This window comes from Fistularia commersonii, chromosome 27 (genome assembly GCF_037954325.1).
Source record: "Fistularia commersonii isolate RoL2024-O1a breed Wild chromosome 27, RoL_Fcom_v1.0, whole genome shotgun sequence".
NCBI classification, from domain to species: Eukaryota; Metazoa; Chordata; class Actinopteri; order Syngnathiformes; family Fistulariidae; genus Fistularia; species Fistularia commersonii.
This window is the reverse complement of record NC_141310.1, coordinates 10,355,096-10,370,624: the sequence shown is the minus strand read 5'-3', so window position 1 is coordinate 10,370,624 and position 15,529 is coordinate 10,355,096. Positions and strand designations below refer to the sequence as shown.

The following is a 15,529-nucleotide window of genomic DNA, read 5'->3' as shown; positions in this document are numbered from 1 at the left end:
GACTCCTGCCACGGCCACATGAAGAGGAATCACCAATGCTACGGCTGTGCTTGTTCCCCCCCCCATCTCATTTTTCAATAAATCAGACTATGGCAAGCCGGAGCCCCCACGAGACTGAAACAAATCAATAGCGAAACATACTCTCGAATCAGCTGTAATCAACCTGACCGAAACAGAGATGGTGTTATTCTGTCCAGTCCAATACGCTTACAAATATAATCACCTGATATGTGTGTGCGCAACTCCACTTAGACGACACAATACAGGGGCTGCTAATGCTTGATGAGAGCTGATGAATTAAACCAAGCCAGTTGGACGGAAAAAAAAGAGAGAACAGAAAAGAGAAAAAACTTGACTGAAGTGAAGAAATGTACAAAACTATGATACAATGTAGCAAAAGAATGAAAAATATCACAACAGGACTTTTTTTTTATAAAACCATATGTTGGAATATTATCAGTCTAAGTGAACATAAAGCACATTTCCATTTAGGTGGCATTATACAAATATGTTAATTCCCTCATCCTTAATATTCACATAGGTGACTGTGTCTGCTCTACTTTTCTTTAGAAACAAAATGGTCTTTTCAGAGAATTTTTCCTTTTTTTTCCTTTTGCTACTGTCTAGGTAGGTGTCTTCTGGGAAACAGGGCAGGCTGTGCGGAAATAAAAGGCTTTTGAAAAATTGGACTTTGCAGAGGGATGGAAGGATTCGCCTGACTTTTGCAAAGGGATTTCACTGATTGACAGAAACTGCAGGACAGCCATCCCTGCCTCTGATAGTGTTGGTGAACATGGTTCTCAAGGAAAAAAATTAGGGGGGGGAGGTGGGGGGGGACCTTAATAGAGTCTTAAGAGCAAAAAAAAAAAAAGTTTTAATGTGTGACATGTCTCCTATCTCTCCGGGGAAATGTGAAAGACTTTCTAACAGATGTGTCCTCTGGGCTCTGAATCACAAAATAATTAAAAGGCACTTGACGATCAGAGGGTTGCATTCTAATATTGCGCCGCATCATTTGTCTAGAACTCCGCACAATGCTGTTGCATTGATAGAATCCACTCAAAAGGGTCTGTGCAAACAGCTTAGAAAAAAAAATTACCTGGTTTTCATCATGCAAGGATGGGGGTCTATTCAGAGGGTAATATTTTCTCTGTCAAGTGCAGAAATATTCACGTCCTTATTCGGGCAATGATCATTTTACGACCTTTAGAAAGATCTGTGACCGAGAAAATCCAGTGTCTGGAGATTTAGTTGGGGATATAAAGGCAAACTAAATTGTCCTAATTGGACTAGAACCCTAAAAACACATTGGTACATGATATGTACCATGCTGTGTTTTCATGGACCCCAATCCTTCAATCCACACCTACCCCAAGAAAAGCGATCTATCAGAGCATTGCAGATATTCACCAGAAGGATCCAGTGAGTAACAGACCATAGGGGACTGTAATTGCAGCCCCAATCATATACCATTTTCAACAATCCTATCAAACTTCCACAGATATATTCTGGCCACTACGACCTCAAGGACAGCAAAAATGATTCCTCATTTAAAAAAAAATCCTCATAAATCGGTTGTGTTGTGCGAGATTTTGGGTGCTTGGTGTCAATGTGGGGCTGACTCGCTGACCGCATCTTCTCACTGGAGGTTGCTTGTTCAGAATCGGGGGGAGGCTGTTCAGCTTTGGATCTGGAAATGAGGCTGTAGATTGGATTATGATGCCGTTTTTAATCCGCCTTTTTCCCTTGCAAGATATTGCTCCTCCCCTGCTTCTTAGCGTTATACAATACTTGACAAGAAAAGATTTTGCTGAATTCTGGTGCAGTGATGACTATGTGATTCCTTGTGACACTCTAATTTGAGCTTATAGTGCCAAAGCTTTGATGCAGACATGGGAATAAAACTTTTAGTCACAGCGACCCTTCTCCTCTGCAGTCCCATTAAAAGGTCCCTCTCATATCCATGTGTACTTTAATTACAGTCATCTTGTCCTGTCTCTGATCCTAATTTTGTGGAAAGTAGAAGTCAAATCATGTTTCTCCGTCAGTGTATTAAAGATAAAATACAAGTTGTAACTCGTATCAACATGCCTTGGCAACTCACTGACATGACATGCTATTTCTCCCCATCAAGCGGTTAAGTAATTTTGACTACTTGAAACATTTATATGCAGCTGTTGTTCCACCAGTGACACAAACACTGACAACCCAAGGCAGGTCGCCCGGTAATGGGACCTTTATGTTTTCATTTACTTATGATTTGGTGCATTTACAGCACTCGCGCACGGTCTTCCCCCATCTAATCACAGATAACAATCGAGAATCATTTCGTTTACCGAGGAAACTAAGGGACAGGATACATTTTTACACTCCTGATCGAGTGCCACATCTGCGGTTTTAATTGTAGAGTTGAGTGATTACATAATCATAGTGCTGAGTGCCTGTATCACAAGCAAACTGCTCTCAGATCACCGGATTGTTAAATTGCGATAATATACAGTATCCCCCCCTCTGTCAGACCCCGAACAAGTGGTTGGCTAACCTAATTTTCAGAGCACTTCTCTCTCAGTGCAATTTATTCCATCTACCTCATTGAGAAAGTCATACATTTATCTCTTCCACCGAGAACAGTTTAAAACAGAGACCCACTTTCGGTATCGTGCTCAACGACACTTCAAAACTAATGGCCATCGCCAAGTTTCTGACCTTTCAGTATGAGGACAATCTCCCCGAGCCCCAAATCACCCTCTCTCATGACATTTAACACGGTGAGTAAGAGAGCAGAGGTGTTCTGAAGGAACACCGGCAGCTAAGAGGGGCATAACCGAAATGGTAATCCGTGTAACTTTGTCTTCCTTCTTCATTATGACCGAAACAAACAATGTCAAAATACTGTAATTCAGCAGCTAATTGATGCTGAATGACTGAATCAAGATAATTGTTCACAGGGTTGAACTAAAAAAAGCAAAAGTTAATTGCCCAGTTACACTCCACCTACATATATAATGAAGATAATTAAACCTTCTGCTGGAAAAATAATCTTATTTTCCTCAAAATTCAGAGCCTCCCTGCTACTTTCCATGGCAACATTTTTTTATCCGTGACATTCTAAGGAGGGGACAAGCATGGCAGTCAGTTTTAATTGATAAAATTATAAATAAATAAATAAAAATAAGACCACCCTAGGACTTCATCCGCAACCGGATTAGCCTCCTCACTCTACCCCGGGATAAACAAGGCAATGAAAGAGAAGTGTGTCTGTTTTCTATTCTAGGAAGACTCTTGTTTAGTCTTTTTTTTTTTTTCACTGACACCCTGAGCCTGTGAGCAACTCACACTATAACTCACATGTCGCTTTGTGTCAGACATCTTGCTCTTGAGGTAGAAAAACACAGTTGTGCATATGATATATTCAATATCTATATGTCAGCACACCAGCTGATCTGGTCCTACGCAAGGCGGTCGAGACAGCAGGCACTGTTACTGAGGCGTAGAGCATATTTAAGCATGTGAAACAATCATTTTTCAAAACAAATGTTGTAGCCGGGGGAGGATGCGCTATTGTGACATTGAAAACTGAAACGAGCAAACAAAAAAAAGTCATTGTAAGCTGTCAGTATTTTTCAATATCATTGAATTTGTACTATATTTCCTTATTTCGCAAGTAATGTTGTGTGATGCTCAAGTCAAAGGAGAGGTGCGTACAAGATGCCTTCTTTGAGATTCCTGTTACGTTTAGTAAACACAGAACATGAGGGACTCTGAATTCAATCTTACTCAGCAGTTATGAGCCACCAGGTCACCATGAATCAGATGCATATGGCCAATAACGAACTCAAGGGCACTTAGAGCAAGAAGCAAATCAGCAAGACAAAAATGAAAACTCGAAATAAAATAAAGTGCTTATTGACTCTCCTATTTCAGACTGTGGTTATTTGTTTTGGGGTTTTGGAATTGGACTGGATGACTAATAAAAAATATATATAGATAAATAAAATGTTACAAGTAGGCATCCACACCGGTCAGTGGATGAATTGTGAATAAATATTCACTGAAAAAGGTGTGGGGATTGCAAAGATGCTACACTTGTAGCATTATTTGGAAAATGTTTGCCAGGGAGAGTAAAACAGCCTAATTATAATAGGTTGTGCCCCACACCCCCCAATCATATGACACAATGTATCTACAGGCCTTCTTCACTGCCTGTGCATCCTGATTTCTGGATCTAGTGCCTGTTGTTGCAATGACTGGAAAAAAATAAAATTACAAAACATATGAAATTGGAATAAAGGAATACTATTCTTATCAGCAGACTTTAAATGATTTTCAGACAGCAACAGAGAACGTTACTTTGTTTTTGCCTGTGATTCTTTCAGTGTGTGAAGTAAATATTGCAGGTGCCCGGACAGATGAAAAATAAAATATAGCAAATTATTTGTCATTTAAATAAGGACCAAAGAAAATAAAAAGAATAATAACGATAATAACCTTGTGAAAAAGAACCTGAGCCAAGGAATGGACGGTGAGATGAGGCTTCATTTCTGAGCCTCTTATTGTTTGTGCACGGTGTCTAAAATTTACCTGAAGTCACTGTAGGGATGAATAATCCAAAATCCGGCGGATTTAACCCGCTCTTGTTCCCGTTCGACCGCCTTCTCACTTCCAAACATCCTGAGGGAGAACTTGTTGACCCCCGGTTGAAGCATCGCTCCAAACTGTCTGTGCATGAACCCGGCTTGATATAATCTCTCGTCGTCCGGCAGGATTTGATCGATGCCGTCCAACTTTATAAACCCTGACTGCTGCTCCGGGGACTCGCTGTGAACCGCGCCGCCGCCGCCGCCGCCGCCGCCGCCACCGCCGGCCCCCTGCGCGCCCTGCTCCGGAGGCCCGTCGCCGATGGCTCCGGGGGGGCTCTCCTCGCTCGGGGTGACGTCCCCCTCGGTGATCAGGCGTCTCTCCTCCGCCGAGTCCGAGTCGTGCACATGGCGACTAGTGATGGACGAGAGGCTGCCGCGAAATCTCCGGCAATCCCCGTTGGAGCTGGTCTTCATGGGTCTCCCGATGTCCGTCTCCATGATCGCGGACTCCCCACTTTTGCTCTCCCCGATGCCTTTGCAGCTTCCCCCAGAGGTCGGCGACGGCAGGGGCTTCATCCGGATACTCTTCCTCCGGGTGTCCTTGTCCGCGTCTTCTCCTTCACCCATGATGGACGCTTTCTGTCCAATGTGCTGAGGCAAACTGTACAGCCTTTTACGCATGGAGGAGTGCAACCTGTCCATTATGACATTGAGACACGACAGGGAGGAGGGGGGTTTAAATGAATCCCGCCTTGTGAAGCTGTATGGTCACGGTTATTGCCACGATCCCTGCGCTCTCCTTATCTGCCGGTGAGAGCGATCGGAGCTAATCTGAATCCCGGGAAGCCCCTGCTACACATGTCATGGACCGCTGAGGCTGCGCTGAAACAGATGCAAGAGACACTACTTGGTCATGATTCGGCTACCTGGCAGTTTTTTTTTGGCGTACGTCCTCGCACGCAGTCTGGGCGGTCCGCGTCCCCGACGTGCATCTTTGTGCCTCTCCGACGTGGTGCGCAAAAAAAAAAAAAAGTGGGGAAAAAACTGCTTGAAAGTCACCTTAGCTCGACATGTGCTGGGGTGGGAGTGGGAGTGGGGGTGAGAGTGGGGATGGAGGGGGGGATGATGCGCCGGCGGACGACGGCGCGGAGACGGGAGGGAAAGGTCACGCACGACGGAGGAGGACGCGCCTCTCACCGGCCAGCTGCGATCAGACAACCGCGCTATAATCACGGCGAATACCGCGGAGCGTGGAGTGGGGGTGGGGGTGATGGTGGGGGGGCTGACATCACCGATCCACAGACTAGAGGGGTGCGTTTTGGTGATTTGTGAATATTCATGATCACGCCGATCTATCGGGTTGCCATAGGAGCGAGAACCGCAAATAAGCTCGGCCCACCTTGTTTAAAGGAGAAATGCTCTTCCCATTCTTAAAATGCTCCCCCCGGTTGGGGCTACAGGTTGGCGGCGGAGGATCATTGTTCAGCCCCCCGCGGGCTGCGTTCACTTGCGGGGAGAATGGAAGGGGGGGGGGGGAGGGCGATGAAACACCCGCATGATGAGCCGAGACGCTGCGTAATTGTGCGCACAAACCGCTGCCAGAGCTCGTATCACATACAAATAACGAAATAAATAAATAGTTTGGGGCGGGGAAAAGGGGGGTGATCGGTTAAGCCATTGATGAATTGACAATCAGCTGGAATAACGAGGACGCACACACATTTACAGAGACAGTTTGCACTTCAAAATGCACGTGGTTTAGAGGATTATGCAAATGAGATTTATGAATGAACCTGTTTTTACCCCTAAATCTGCTGCTCACAATGTTTTCTTTTCATTCCGTGAGAGGCATCGCGTACTTCTTCCTGTAATGTGATGTGTAGTAGGAAGAGATAGATAGGGACGGTATTAAACTATATTGTGGATCCATTTCCTGTCTGTTATTGGCTTTATGAACAATTGGAAAGAAATTGTATGTGGATTCTGAGATCATATCGGATGAGAATGAATATGGAAAATGTTATTATAAAATGGAGCTGAAAGTGAGAACCGAACACTGTTTGGAATCAATGAAAATGTATTAATTGTTTCTCTGACTCACTTTGGTAGTGAAATTATGAAGCTTCAAATTCAATCTTATTGACCTACAACTATTGTTTTTGTATTCATTTGTGTTGCAACGATTTTTTTTGACTGACTTCAACTTCAAACTGTGTGATTTAAATTCATATTGTAAGTGTTAGTGCAGATGCAAATGGCAAATGTGCCTCTGGATGCTGAGGAAGAAAAATTAATTAACAAATAAACTTGAATTGTCATTTGGGGGGTTTCATGATACTTCAATTAATTTCAAATTGTTTTAAAATGAACAACAGCACATAAAAAAACAAAAAACAAAAACAGTGCTTGTTTTCCCAAGATAAGCAAAACTAACAGATTAACATGAAGAGGCTGAGTCACAAAGTATCGAGTCCAGAGAGGTGTTCAAGGACAAATTGTCAGTGGGACACTGAACATCCACAACATCAGGATAGATATACTTAACCAGGGGGTCCAACTCCAAAAAAGGCATTGTCCGAATATTTCCCTACACTTGATTCTGAATGAATGATCAAATAAATTATCATTGGGCTTAATTCGGCCCAGTTACATCTGTCATTTTACACGGTTAGACGTTCTGCTCATGATGATTTCTCATGTTGTTTTACTATTGATGCCTGGAAAGATCCTGAGAAATAAGGCTGTTTCTCTGGTGGAGTGTCAGATAATGGGAACAAGCACAGCTGGTAGATTCAAAATAAACTGTGCAAAGAGCCAAGTGGCAGCAGCATGTGTGATAGTAATAACACATATTGGGCCAAACTGGGTCCATTAATGCCTGGCCTTTCACACTGGACTGGAACCAGGCATTCTGGGCAGGGACGAGGTGTGCACGACAACTCCCAAAATCCATTCCTTCGTTGGTACACAAAACAAAAGACAAGCAAAACGAACAAAAATGTCATTTTTATGTTGGTATTTTTATGGCATTTCCTTCCTGACGACCAAGTAAACAAATTTTTCTCACGCATTAAATTCCCACTTGTTCTCGGTCCCAACAACACGTAAACTAGCTTACACACATCCAAATAGGAAAGCGGCAATATTGCTTACCCGAGGGGGTGAAAAGTGTTTTAAAGTCGCAACAACTTTACTGGAAATGGCGTGTAGTCTGGCGTGGAGGCTAAAACGCTACGGGCGTTTAATTCCACCTTCAGGAGAGACCGGGGAACAACCATGGGAGGTAGCCAGAGCTTCGTAGCTGAAATCGGCGTTGAGCTAACATTAGCCGTCATCTCTTTCCGCTGGATAAGCGAACAGCCGAGACCCTTCATAGACACGCTTAAATAGCATATTGTAGCTAACGCTAATTTATCCAACATTATGCCGTGACATTTGAAATCCTAAAATTCATTATCATTTAAAGCAAATAAATAGTATTACCTAACAAAGCTGGTGTAAACGTTGACAGACAAAAAAAACAACAACAAAAAAACACCCCCTCTAATCTTCTTACCAGGGCTCAGTCGATGCTAGCCTAAGTAACGCAATAGTATTTTTATTATGTACATTATTTGGCATGCTTAAGTGGATTTTTATGTCAGTCGGTGTAAATAAAAGTTCACGATGCTAGTTGTTAATAAAATTGTTCTGGTGATAAAGTTGAAGAAGGAGCTGTCTTTTGTAGTTTTGGACTGATTATGTAGTTTAATAACAGGTAATACAATTCATTAAAATAAAACCGACACCGAGCTCCTACATCACCGCTGAGATAATTAGTTGCTTAACAGGGCAGATGATTGGGAGGGTTTAGTCAATTTTACCATGGTGTGACATGAGAACACCACTTACTTAATGGCCCCTCTGGATGGTTTTGACTTGTTAAATGAGGAAAAGCAATTTTTATTAACTCAAGATAGCATTGGAGTGTTAAGTGAGCCAACAGACAAAATAGCTGGACCCTGAAACTTAGGCCACAATTGCCACTTTGATTATTTACCCCTCTCCAAGCTGGGTCTGTCTGGTATAATTCTCATCCGTCTTCTATCAATTGCATCATTCTCTTGATGGCTAACGTGCTGGATGATTATTTAAAAAAGGAGAGAGAGAGAGACAAATGAAAGGCTTTTAAATCCGCATTGATCCCAAATATCGACTGGTTTCCACAGACTAACGCCTTCAAGTCTACTCGGGTTCTTTTTTACATGATCTGCCGTAAGGCGCGAGACCAGATTTTAGCTGGTTGAAATCCTATTATTGAAAATAACTAACACAACCGCAGGTGTGTCCGTAATTTACCTTACCTGTTCCATCAGTGTGAGAAACATTTAACTAGTTTTCAAAAAAGGATGCATGTCATGTGCATGAATCATTACAGGAACATGTCTGTGGAAGTTTTGTCATCCAGGTCATGGTGAACTCTTATCGAAACCTTCTTGTCGTGGCAACTGGACTTGAATTTCTTCACTTGAAGACATTTCACCCCTCATCCGAGAGCAATGACAAGAAGATTTCAACAAGAATTACTGGAACAGATTTATCATATAATGCTTATGAACTGGCTCATTTACAAATTTAGGACTGACCACAGGGTTTAACACAAGATTTTTTTAACGAGCCGGCCAGAGAATCAAACACCTCACTAAAACTGACCGCTTGCTAATTTTCTCTTTTATTCACCAGGTATTCAGTGCAAATGGGAAAGAGCCCGATATTGTTCTGACCATTGTGGATTGCAGATATCTGATTGTACTGCAAGGACAGGAATGCTTGGTGAGGCGATGCGACGAGACTGAATACTAGTCAAATGCTAGTACTAAATGGAACTAAATGGTCATATTCTGAATGTGTTGTTGAAATAACCAAAGCATATTTAAGGGTTTGTTATTTTCTGTATATATTGTTGTATCACACGTCTTCCATACATAAAACCTCCATAATAATCTTGGATTGAATCTTTCAAACTGGCATTCAAGAGAATGAACTGTGCAAATAAGAATACTGTAAAAAATCAAGATGTCACATATCAAAAGTTTTGTTGTTTGGACATTTTGACCATGTGCATTTAAATGCAAATCAGAGTGCAGGTGCATGGGCAGAAACTTATCTCACTGTTTGCAAACTGCAGGAATTCATGCATTTGCTGAGCTATCAACCCTGATGTGATATTTCAAGTTAAGCTCTTCTTTTGATTGTCAGTGTCAAAATCGGTCTCTCTATTTGAAGTTGAAATTGACTCTAAGTAGTTGATTGAAATTGCTTTAAATGAGCTGTCTGCGCCGCACATTGTCAGCCACCATCCTCTGCCACCAAAGTGTCTGGACAAGAAACAAGTTGTCATGTATTTGAAAACATAGTTTAATTTCCCTTCCCTAATTAGTTCAAATGGATGCTAAATAGGAAAATAATGCACCTTTAGCACATCACATTTTCCTGGCTGTCACTCTATTGCAAAATCTGCTTAAAAGGCCAGGACACATGAAATATTCTGCTGCTGAGTTTGACATTTCTGATGGGAAGTGTGATGAGACTTGACTGGATTATGTTGGTTAGGTCAAGTCAAATGTCCCCAAACGTTTTGAAGTATAGGTTCAAAATGAGATTTAAAAAGGTCAGGTACGTTCTCACAAAATCCTGACATCCACGTCAGATATAATGTGATGGCAGTCAGATGAAGCACAAATCTACAGTCATGGATTCAGTTATTTAATTTCCTCACATCACATGAAGATCTTTTTTTTCAAACCTCTTTGCACTTAAATTTGCTTCCCTATTGTCATTGTGATCACCTACAGTTGTCAACATTTTTAGAAATGTCAGTTCTAAATTAAGAAACGTTCTGGTGGGTAACTTTAATTGAATGATTATAAGTTTACTTGTAAACTATGTTGGGTTGTCTTTTTAATTATTGTTGCTTTTCTGGACACTGTCTTACTGAGAGTTGTTACTGGGTGCATTTTTTGTTCAGATGAAAATCAATTAATTAGTTTATTGCAACAAGAAATAATAGTACCGTCTGTGTTTAGAAATTGCTATTTGTTGAAGTCTGATAAATGTTCATATATATATATATATATATATATATATATGTATGGTATCAGTTTTCTTCTCTTGTGCAAGATAATGCGACTGTTTTTGTGTAGTCTGTTTTTAAGTTTTCCCATAAAAATGTTGCATTCCGCTCTAAAAATAACAAATGTAAGCAATTATTCACCACTGCCTTCATGGACTCCTGGCAAGAGAAACATATATCTTGCTGCACCAGGATTCCAAGTCAGACAGAAATTCAGATTGAACTACAGAGAGCTTTCAGCAAGGATGATAGACTGCTCAAATGCTCAAGATCTTTCGCAGCGTGTTCTCATAGACTACATGATAAGATCTGTTGGAAAAATATTGAGACTTGTCTTTGAACATCACTGAAAATGGCTGTACTCAAGAGAAATGATCTTATTGTGGATTGTCAGTGCTTTCCCGAGTCACTCACATCATCTGAAAGATGAAATATCTTGTATGTGTTGACCAAAACATCCATTGTATCAATTTGCATTTTCTCTTTAAGGTGTCACAAGTTGAATGAAATAAAATAGATTGTACATTTGCCAATAAATGAAAGTGAAGGTGCCACTTAAACAAGCTTATAGTCCCACATAAGACATATCGTGTATTCATACGGTACTTATTTACTCTACTTTTCACTTATTCTCCTTTTGCAGTTGTTTTGTACTACAATCACACAGAATCGAGTTTATGTGCACTATCTCTGTAACAGTACTAAACAGTTAGTCAAATCTTTTTACGAAATATTTTTTTGGCAGATTGTTTGTAATGTGCAAATATTAGCTACAATCCACAGAACTGTGCTCTGAGGATATTGTTGAAACAGAGACCCCTGCTGTCAGCTTGAAGTAGTTACATTCCCCTTGCAGGTTAGCTTGTGTTGTAATGTTGGTGAGCAGAAATCAAGCCACTCTATACCGGTAACTGATCATTTGGCCTTCGAATAAAGCAGATCCTATCCCCTAGGGCTAAATGCTTCCACTTTCTGTTTTTTAGGATACGATTCCTTTGGTCTGTGCCTCCGACTTTCTGAAAATACACCAGAAAGCAGACAACCTGATGCTTCGATACACTATGAAGGTGAGTCATAAGGGTACAATGTCATCCGTTCAGGGGTTGCAGCTAAAATAATTTAATACGGTGTACTGATGTTTTGAAGGCCCCTTTTAGTTTGTGGCCCATGCAATTGGCACCTCTTCATGGCACTCCTGATAATGCATCATATTTTATGACATTAATACTGTTTTTTATTACCAACATTGATATCATACCTTATTTAATGGAAAAAACAAATCACTCTCAACTGAATTAAAATTCTCCGTCATTCTCATGTAATGGTTCAGAGCTTCCTCAACTGGTTTAATTTTAATTAATCGCTGATCCGAAAAGGAATCATACAATCATGGGGTGATTTGTCATTGGTGCAGCGGAGATTGGCAGGTGCAGATTGATTGTATGTGTGTATTTCGGCAGGGAGAGAGCCGCCTCATAAGAATACAGTTTGATGGAAGGAATAAGGAGGAAGCCATAAAGGAGTGCTCAAGTGCTGTTGAGAAACTCAGGGAATATGTGCCCATCACCACTCAGGACGAAGCGCCGCTACTGCCTAATCAGTCCCCAGCAGAGATCTTCGCACCAGGGACACAGGTTGCCCATTTTACAATTCAGTAAATATAATTATTCATTTGTCAGCCGTGCTGACAAACAGATCAGTTTGTAATTGAAAATGTGCAGCACTGAAAAAGTTCCCCGAATCATGAAAGGTTATTTATTGCATCTATCAAAGAACAGCTTTTTAATTTTAGTTTAGTTTTTCTACAGTAAGATTAAGACACTTATATGTGTATCTTAAAGTATTAGAGCATAAATATGCTATGTAATAGCATATAGCCTATATCGGAGCTGCTTATTCTTTAGCAAAGCTTATGGTCAGCTTTATCAACAGTGACTGATATACCCTCACTAGATGGTGCTATTTACAATACTGTAGTACCAAGTGCTGACATTACAGACTACTTGCTGTGCACAAATGATCAGCTAATCACAAGGCTATGATAATATAATGAATTATACCTCCCCACTCATATATATAGCGAGAGAGAGAGAGAGACAGCCCAGACTACCTCAAACCATTCCATAGGTATATAGAGATATAGATATACTGAATATAAATACAAGCATCAAAGTGGCACCCGCCTTAAGACAGCATTCAAATAGAATATTTCCATATTTAATTCACAAACTTGATAAAAGCACAGAGATTTGTAACACTAACACGTAAAGTATGCTCATTTTGAAAAAGAAAAAGAAACATATGGCTGGAAGTCACACTCTGTAATATGCATCCTTGCCAAATGATTTCGGATTGACTCAATTTTTTTTGTTTTAATTACCGTGAGCAACGAAACACCCAAAGCATATGGCCAATTTAAAACTTGAATCAGCGTTAAATCAGTGTCTTCCGGGCTGCACAACACCCAACATCAAGGGTCTGGAAGGGAACGGACAGTGCCATAGGGCTGAATGTGACCTTTAGTGAACACACACACACACACACACAGACACACACACACAGACACACACACACACACACACACACACACACACACACACACACACACACAGACTCACACACAGACGGAGTTCACAATAAAGATGAAAGAGTTTTGAGGGCTGGATATTTTTCAATTAGTAATGAATCTATTGATTGGCCTGTAGTGACACGCTGTGTTTGTCAAATCTCTTTTCTTCGTCTGTGTGTCGCTGTATCAGCGCGAAGCAACTGTGGGAGTTGAGCCTGAGGTTGCCCAAGGATCACTGTCCATTAAGCGTCTTATCCAGGTATTAATTTTTAGAGATGAACGCTGGTATACGGTTGGTCGTCTGTAGATAAGCAACATTACACACCTACTTTTACAAGATCCCGTTTGCAATTACAATTCTTATTTCGATTTTAATCGAAGAGTATGATGATTTAATTGCTTCTCATATATCATATTATATTATATTATTAAATTATTTGTAATTTAGAAAGTATTTATTGTTTGAAATTAAGCTGATCACATTTTTCTCAAAAATTCACAATTGAAACATCACAAGGATATGCAGTTGAATAATTCAGAATCAATTTGAGATCAGGGAAAAATACATTTAAAAAACATGAGATGATGTAGTAATCAAGGTACCGTACTCATCTCATTCTTTCTTGCATAATGTAATGGAATAATTTGTTGGACTGCACAGAATATAACGGGGACTGGGGTTGGCCTGCCTCGGTTTTACTGTCAGCCGCCGCTGGAAGAAGGTGAGCTGGAGCCCCTCTTGCGTCTTTGTCTGTTGGACCCGAGCTTTCCTGCCCTGGTGGAGAGAGTGGACGGGGTGCTGAAGAAAATACTTCGTGAGTGAAGAATATCAACAACAACGGTTGAAGGCAGAGAGGTCAAGCCAGTGTCATGTTTTTGTTATTTTATACATTGTGTGTAGGATGTGCATGGCGGTGCAAGTTATTCACTGCGCTGTCAATGTTTGCACATATTAGAATTTGTAGTTTCAAGAGGATGTTGTACATGTAGTCGAAGGTTTGATGAAGATTTGGCAAAAATAAAAACAGATGCAGATGAATTTCATTTTTTAACTTTTTTATTCAGAAAACAAAATATTAGTTTTACTCCGTTTTTTTTTTATCGTGGCTATATACTCTGGTCCCTCTGTTTCCACCTTAATGCAGGTCCATTTCCACCGCAACACACATCGATACATTGTATTGAAAGAGGGGTCATGCAGCTACAGCAGTTAATTTTGCTATGCCAACTTCCAAGTTATCCCACAATATTAAAGCTTCACTGATTAAAACAAACTGCCCTCCATATATCTATTTAAGAATACATATTGCATAGGATTATAGCCATGCTATATAGTTAAAGAGAGAAATAATTAGATAAAAACAGATCAATTAAATTGGCAAATGTAAAAAAAATATTTTTTACAATTTTCTATCATTTGAACACTCATACTCCAACATACACAGGACACCTAAATAAAAGTAATACACATATCATTGTTGTTTAGATACTTAAACACACAGAAGTCATTGTCTGTAATCACTCTCAATTAAATTTTTAATACTGCCAGTCACTGAAGCTATTGCTTCACAATAAAAGTTCTGCTAAAAATCAAACATAGTTAAATGACCATGAAATGCTGTACAACTAACTATAAGAATATATATATATATGTAAATGCACACACATTTTATACATGTGTGCATATACATATATATATATATATATATATATATATATATATATATAAATATATGATGACTCCATAAACAGCTTTTGGGATGCATAAAACCAAAATAAAAAAAGCCACAAAGGGGGATAACAACAGAAGATGTCTATTCTGAGTATCCTATTGCGTAATTGTTTTGCATGCATTGTACATGATATGTAATACAAAAGGGATCTCCTCATCTGAGGATCATGGTAAAATGAATGAAGTAGACATCAACATCACATTAAAAATGTGTACACCCTTGCGGTGTTTTAGTCACTATTTGCCATCCTGAAATTTCCATTTAAGACCGAACAAAGGCATGCTTAAGACAGCCATGATGTTCCTTTTGTTGCCAGTGTTGCGCTGATATTGTTTCTCATAAAATGAGACAAGATATGCTTTTTCGAAAAAGGCCTGGAGCTCCGCTGATACCTTCATGTAACCCAAAAAGAAGAAGAAAAAAAGAAATGCAGTTCTGTCGTCACATCTGCAAAAGAAAATCAAGAGAAGGCGTGACCACGGATAAGCCTCGCAGTGAGTTCTATATTTAGCCCCTTCCCCTTCCCACAGACTCT

At 40.3% G+C, this 15,529-nt stretch overlaps 3 protein-coding genes across 5 annotated transcripts in view; 1 reads left to right on the top strand and 2 right to left on the bottom strand.

Moving 5' to 3' along the window:
• hcn4 (hyperpolarization activated cyclic nucleotide-gated potassium channel 4) overlaps positions 1 to 5,282 on the bottom strand; it is a 72,460-nt gene extending 67,178 nt beyond the window's left edge. The window contains exon 1 of the mRNA XM_086174998.1: positions 4,582 to 5,282. Coding sequence (XP_086031124.1) covers positions 4,582 to 5,282 — 701 coding nt within the window. The remainder of the gene's footprint in view (positions 1 to 4,581) is intronic.
• A 2,497-nt stretch (positions 5,283 to 7,779) lies between these two features.
• Positions 7,780 to 14,269, top strand: rec114 (REC114 meiotic recombination protein). The gene is made up of 6 exons (XM_086175003.1): positions 7,780 to 7,863; positions 9,303 to 9,392; positions 11,676 to 11,759; positions 12,153 to 12,326; positions 13,452 to 13,520; positions 13,923 to 14,269. The coding sequence occupies exons 1-6, from the start codon at positions 7,780 to 7,782 to the stop codon at positions 14,082 to 14,084; spliced, it is 663 nt and encodes a 220-aa protein (XP_086031129.1). The 3' UTR covers positions 14,085 to 14,269.
• Positions 14,270 to 14,300: 31 nt separating this feature from the next.
• The window catches only part of LOC147218027 (neuroplastin-like), a 32,083-nt gene continuing 30,854 nt past the window's right edge, over positions 14,301 to 15,529 (bottom strand). For all 3 annotated transcript variants that reach the window (XM_086175000.1, XM_086174999.1, XM_086175002.1), the window contains one exon: positions 14,301 to 15,441. The gene's annotated coding sequence lies outside the window, so the exon portion shown is untranslated. The remainder of the gene's footprint in view (positions 15,442 to 15,529) is intronic.

Excerpts from the sequence above, each read along its gene's own strand:
- rec114 (XM_086175003.1), top strand. The coding sequence starts at position 7,780 with ATGGCGTGTAGTCTGGCGTGGAGGCTAAAACGCTACGGGCGTTTAATT. Across the intron at positions 7,864-9,302 it reads CCGGGGAACAACCATGGGAG|GTATTCAGTGCAAATGGGAA; the intron begins GTAGCCAGAGCT and ends TTTATTCACCAG. Across the intron at positions 9,393-11,675 it reads TGCAAGGACAGGAATGCTTG|GATACGATTCCTTTGGTCTG; the intron begins GTGAGGCGATGC and ends TCTGTTTTTTAG.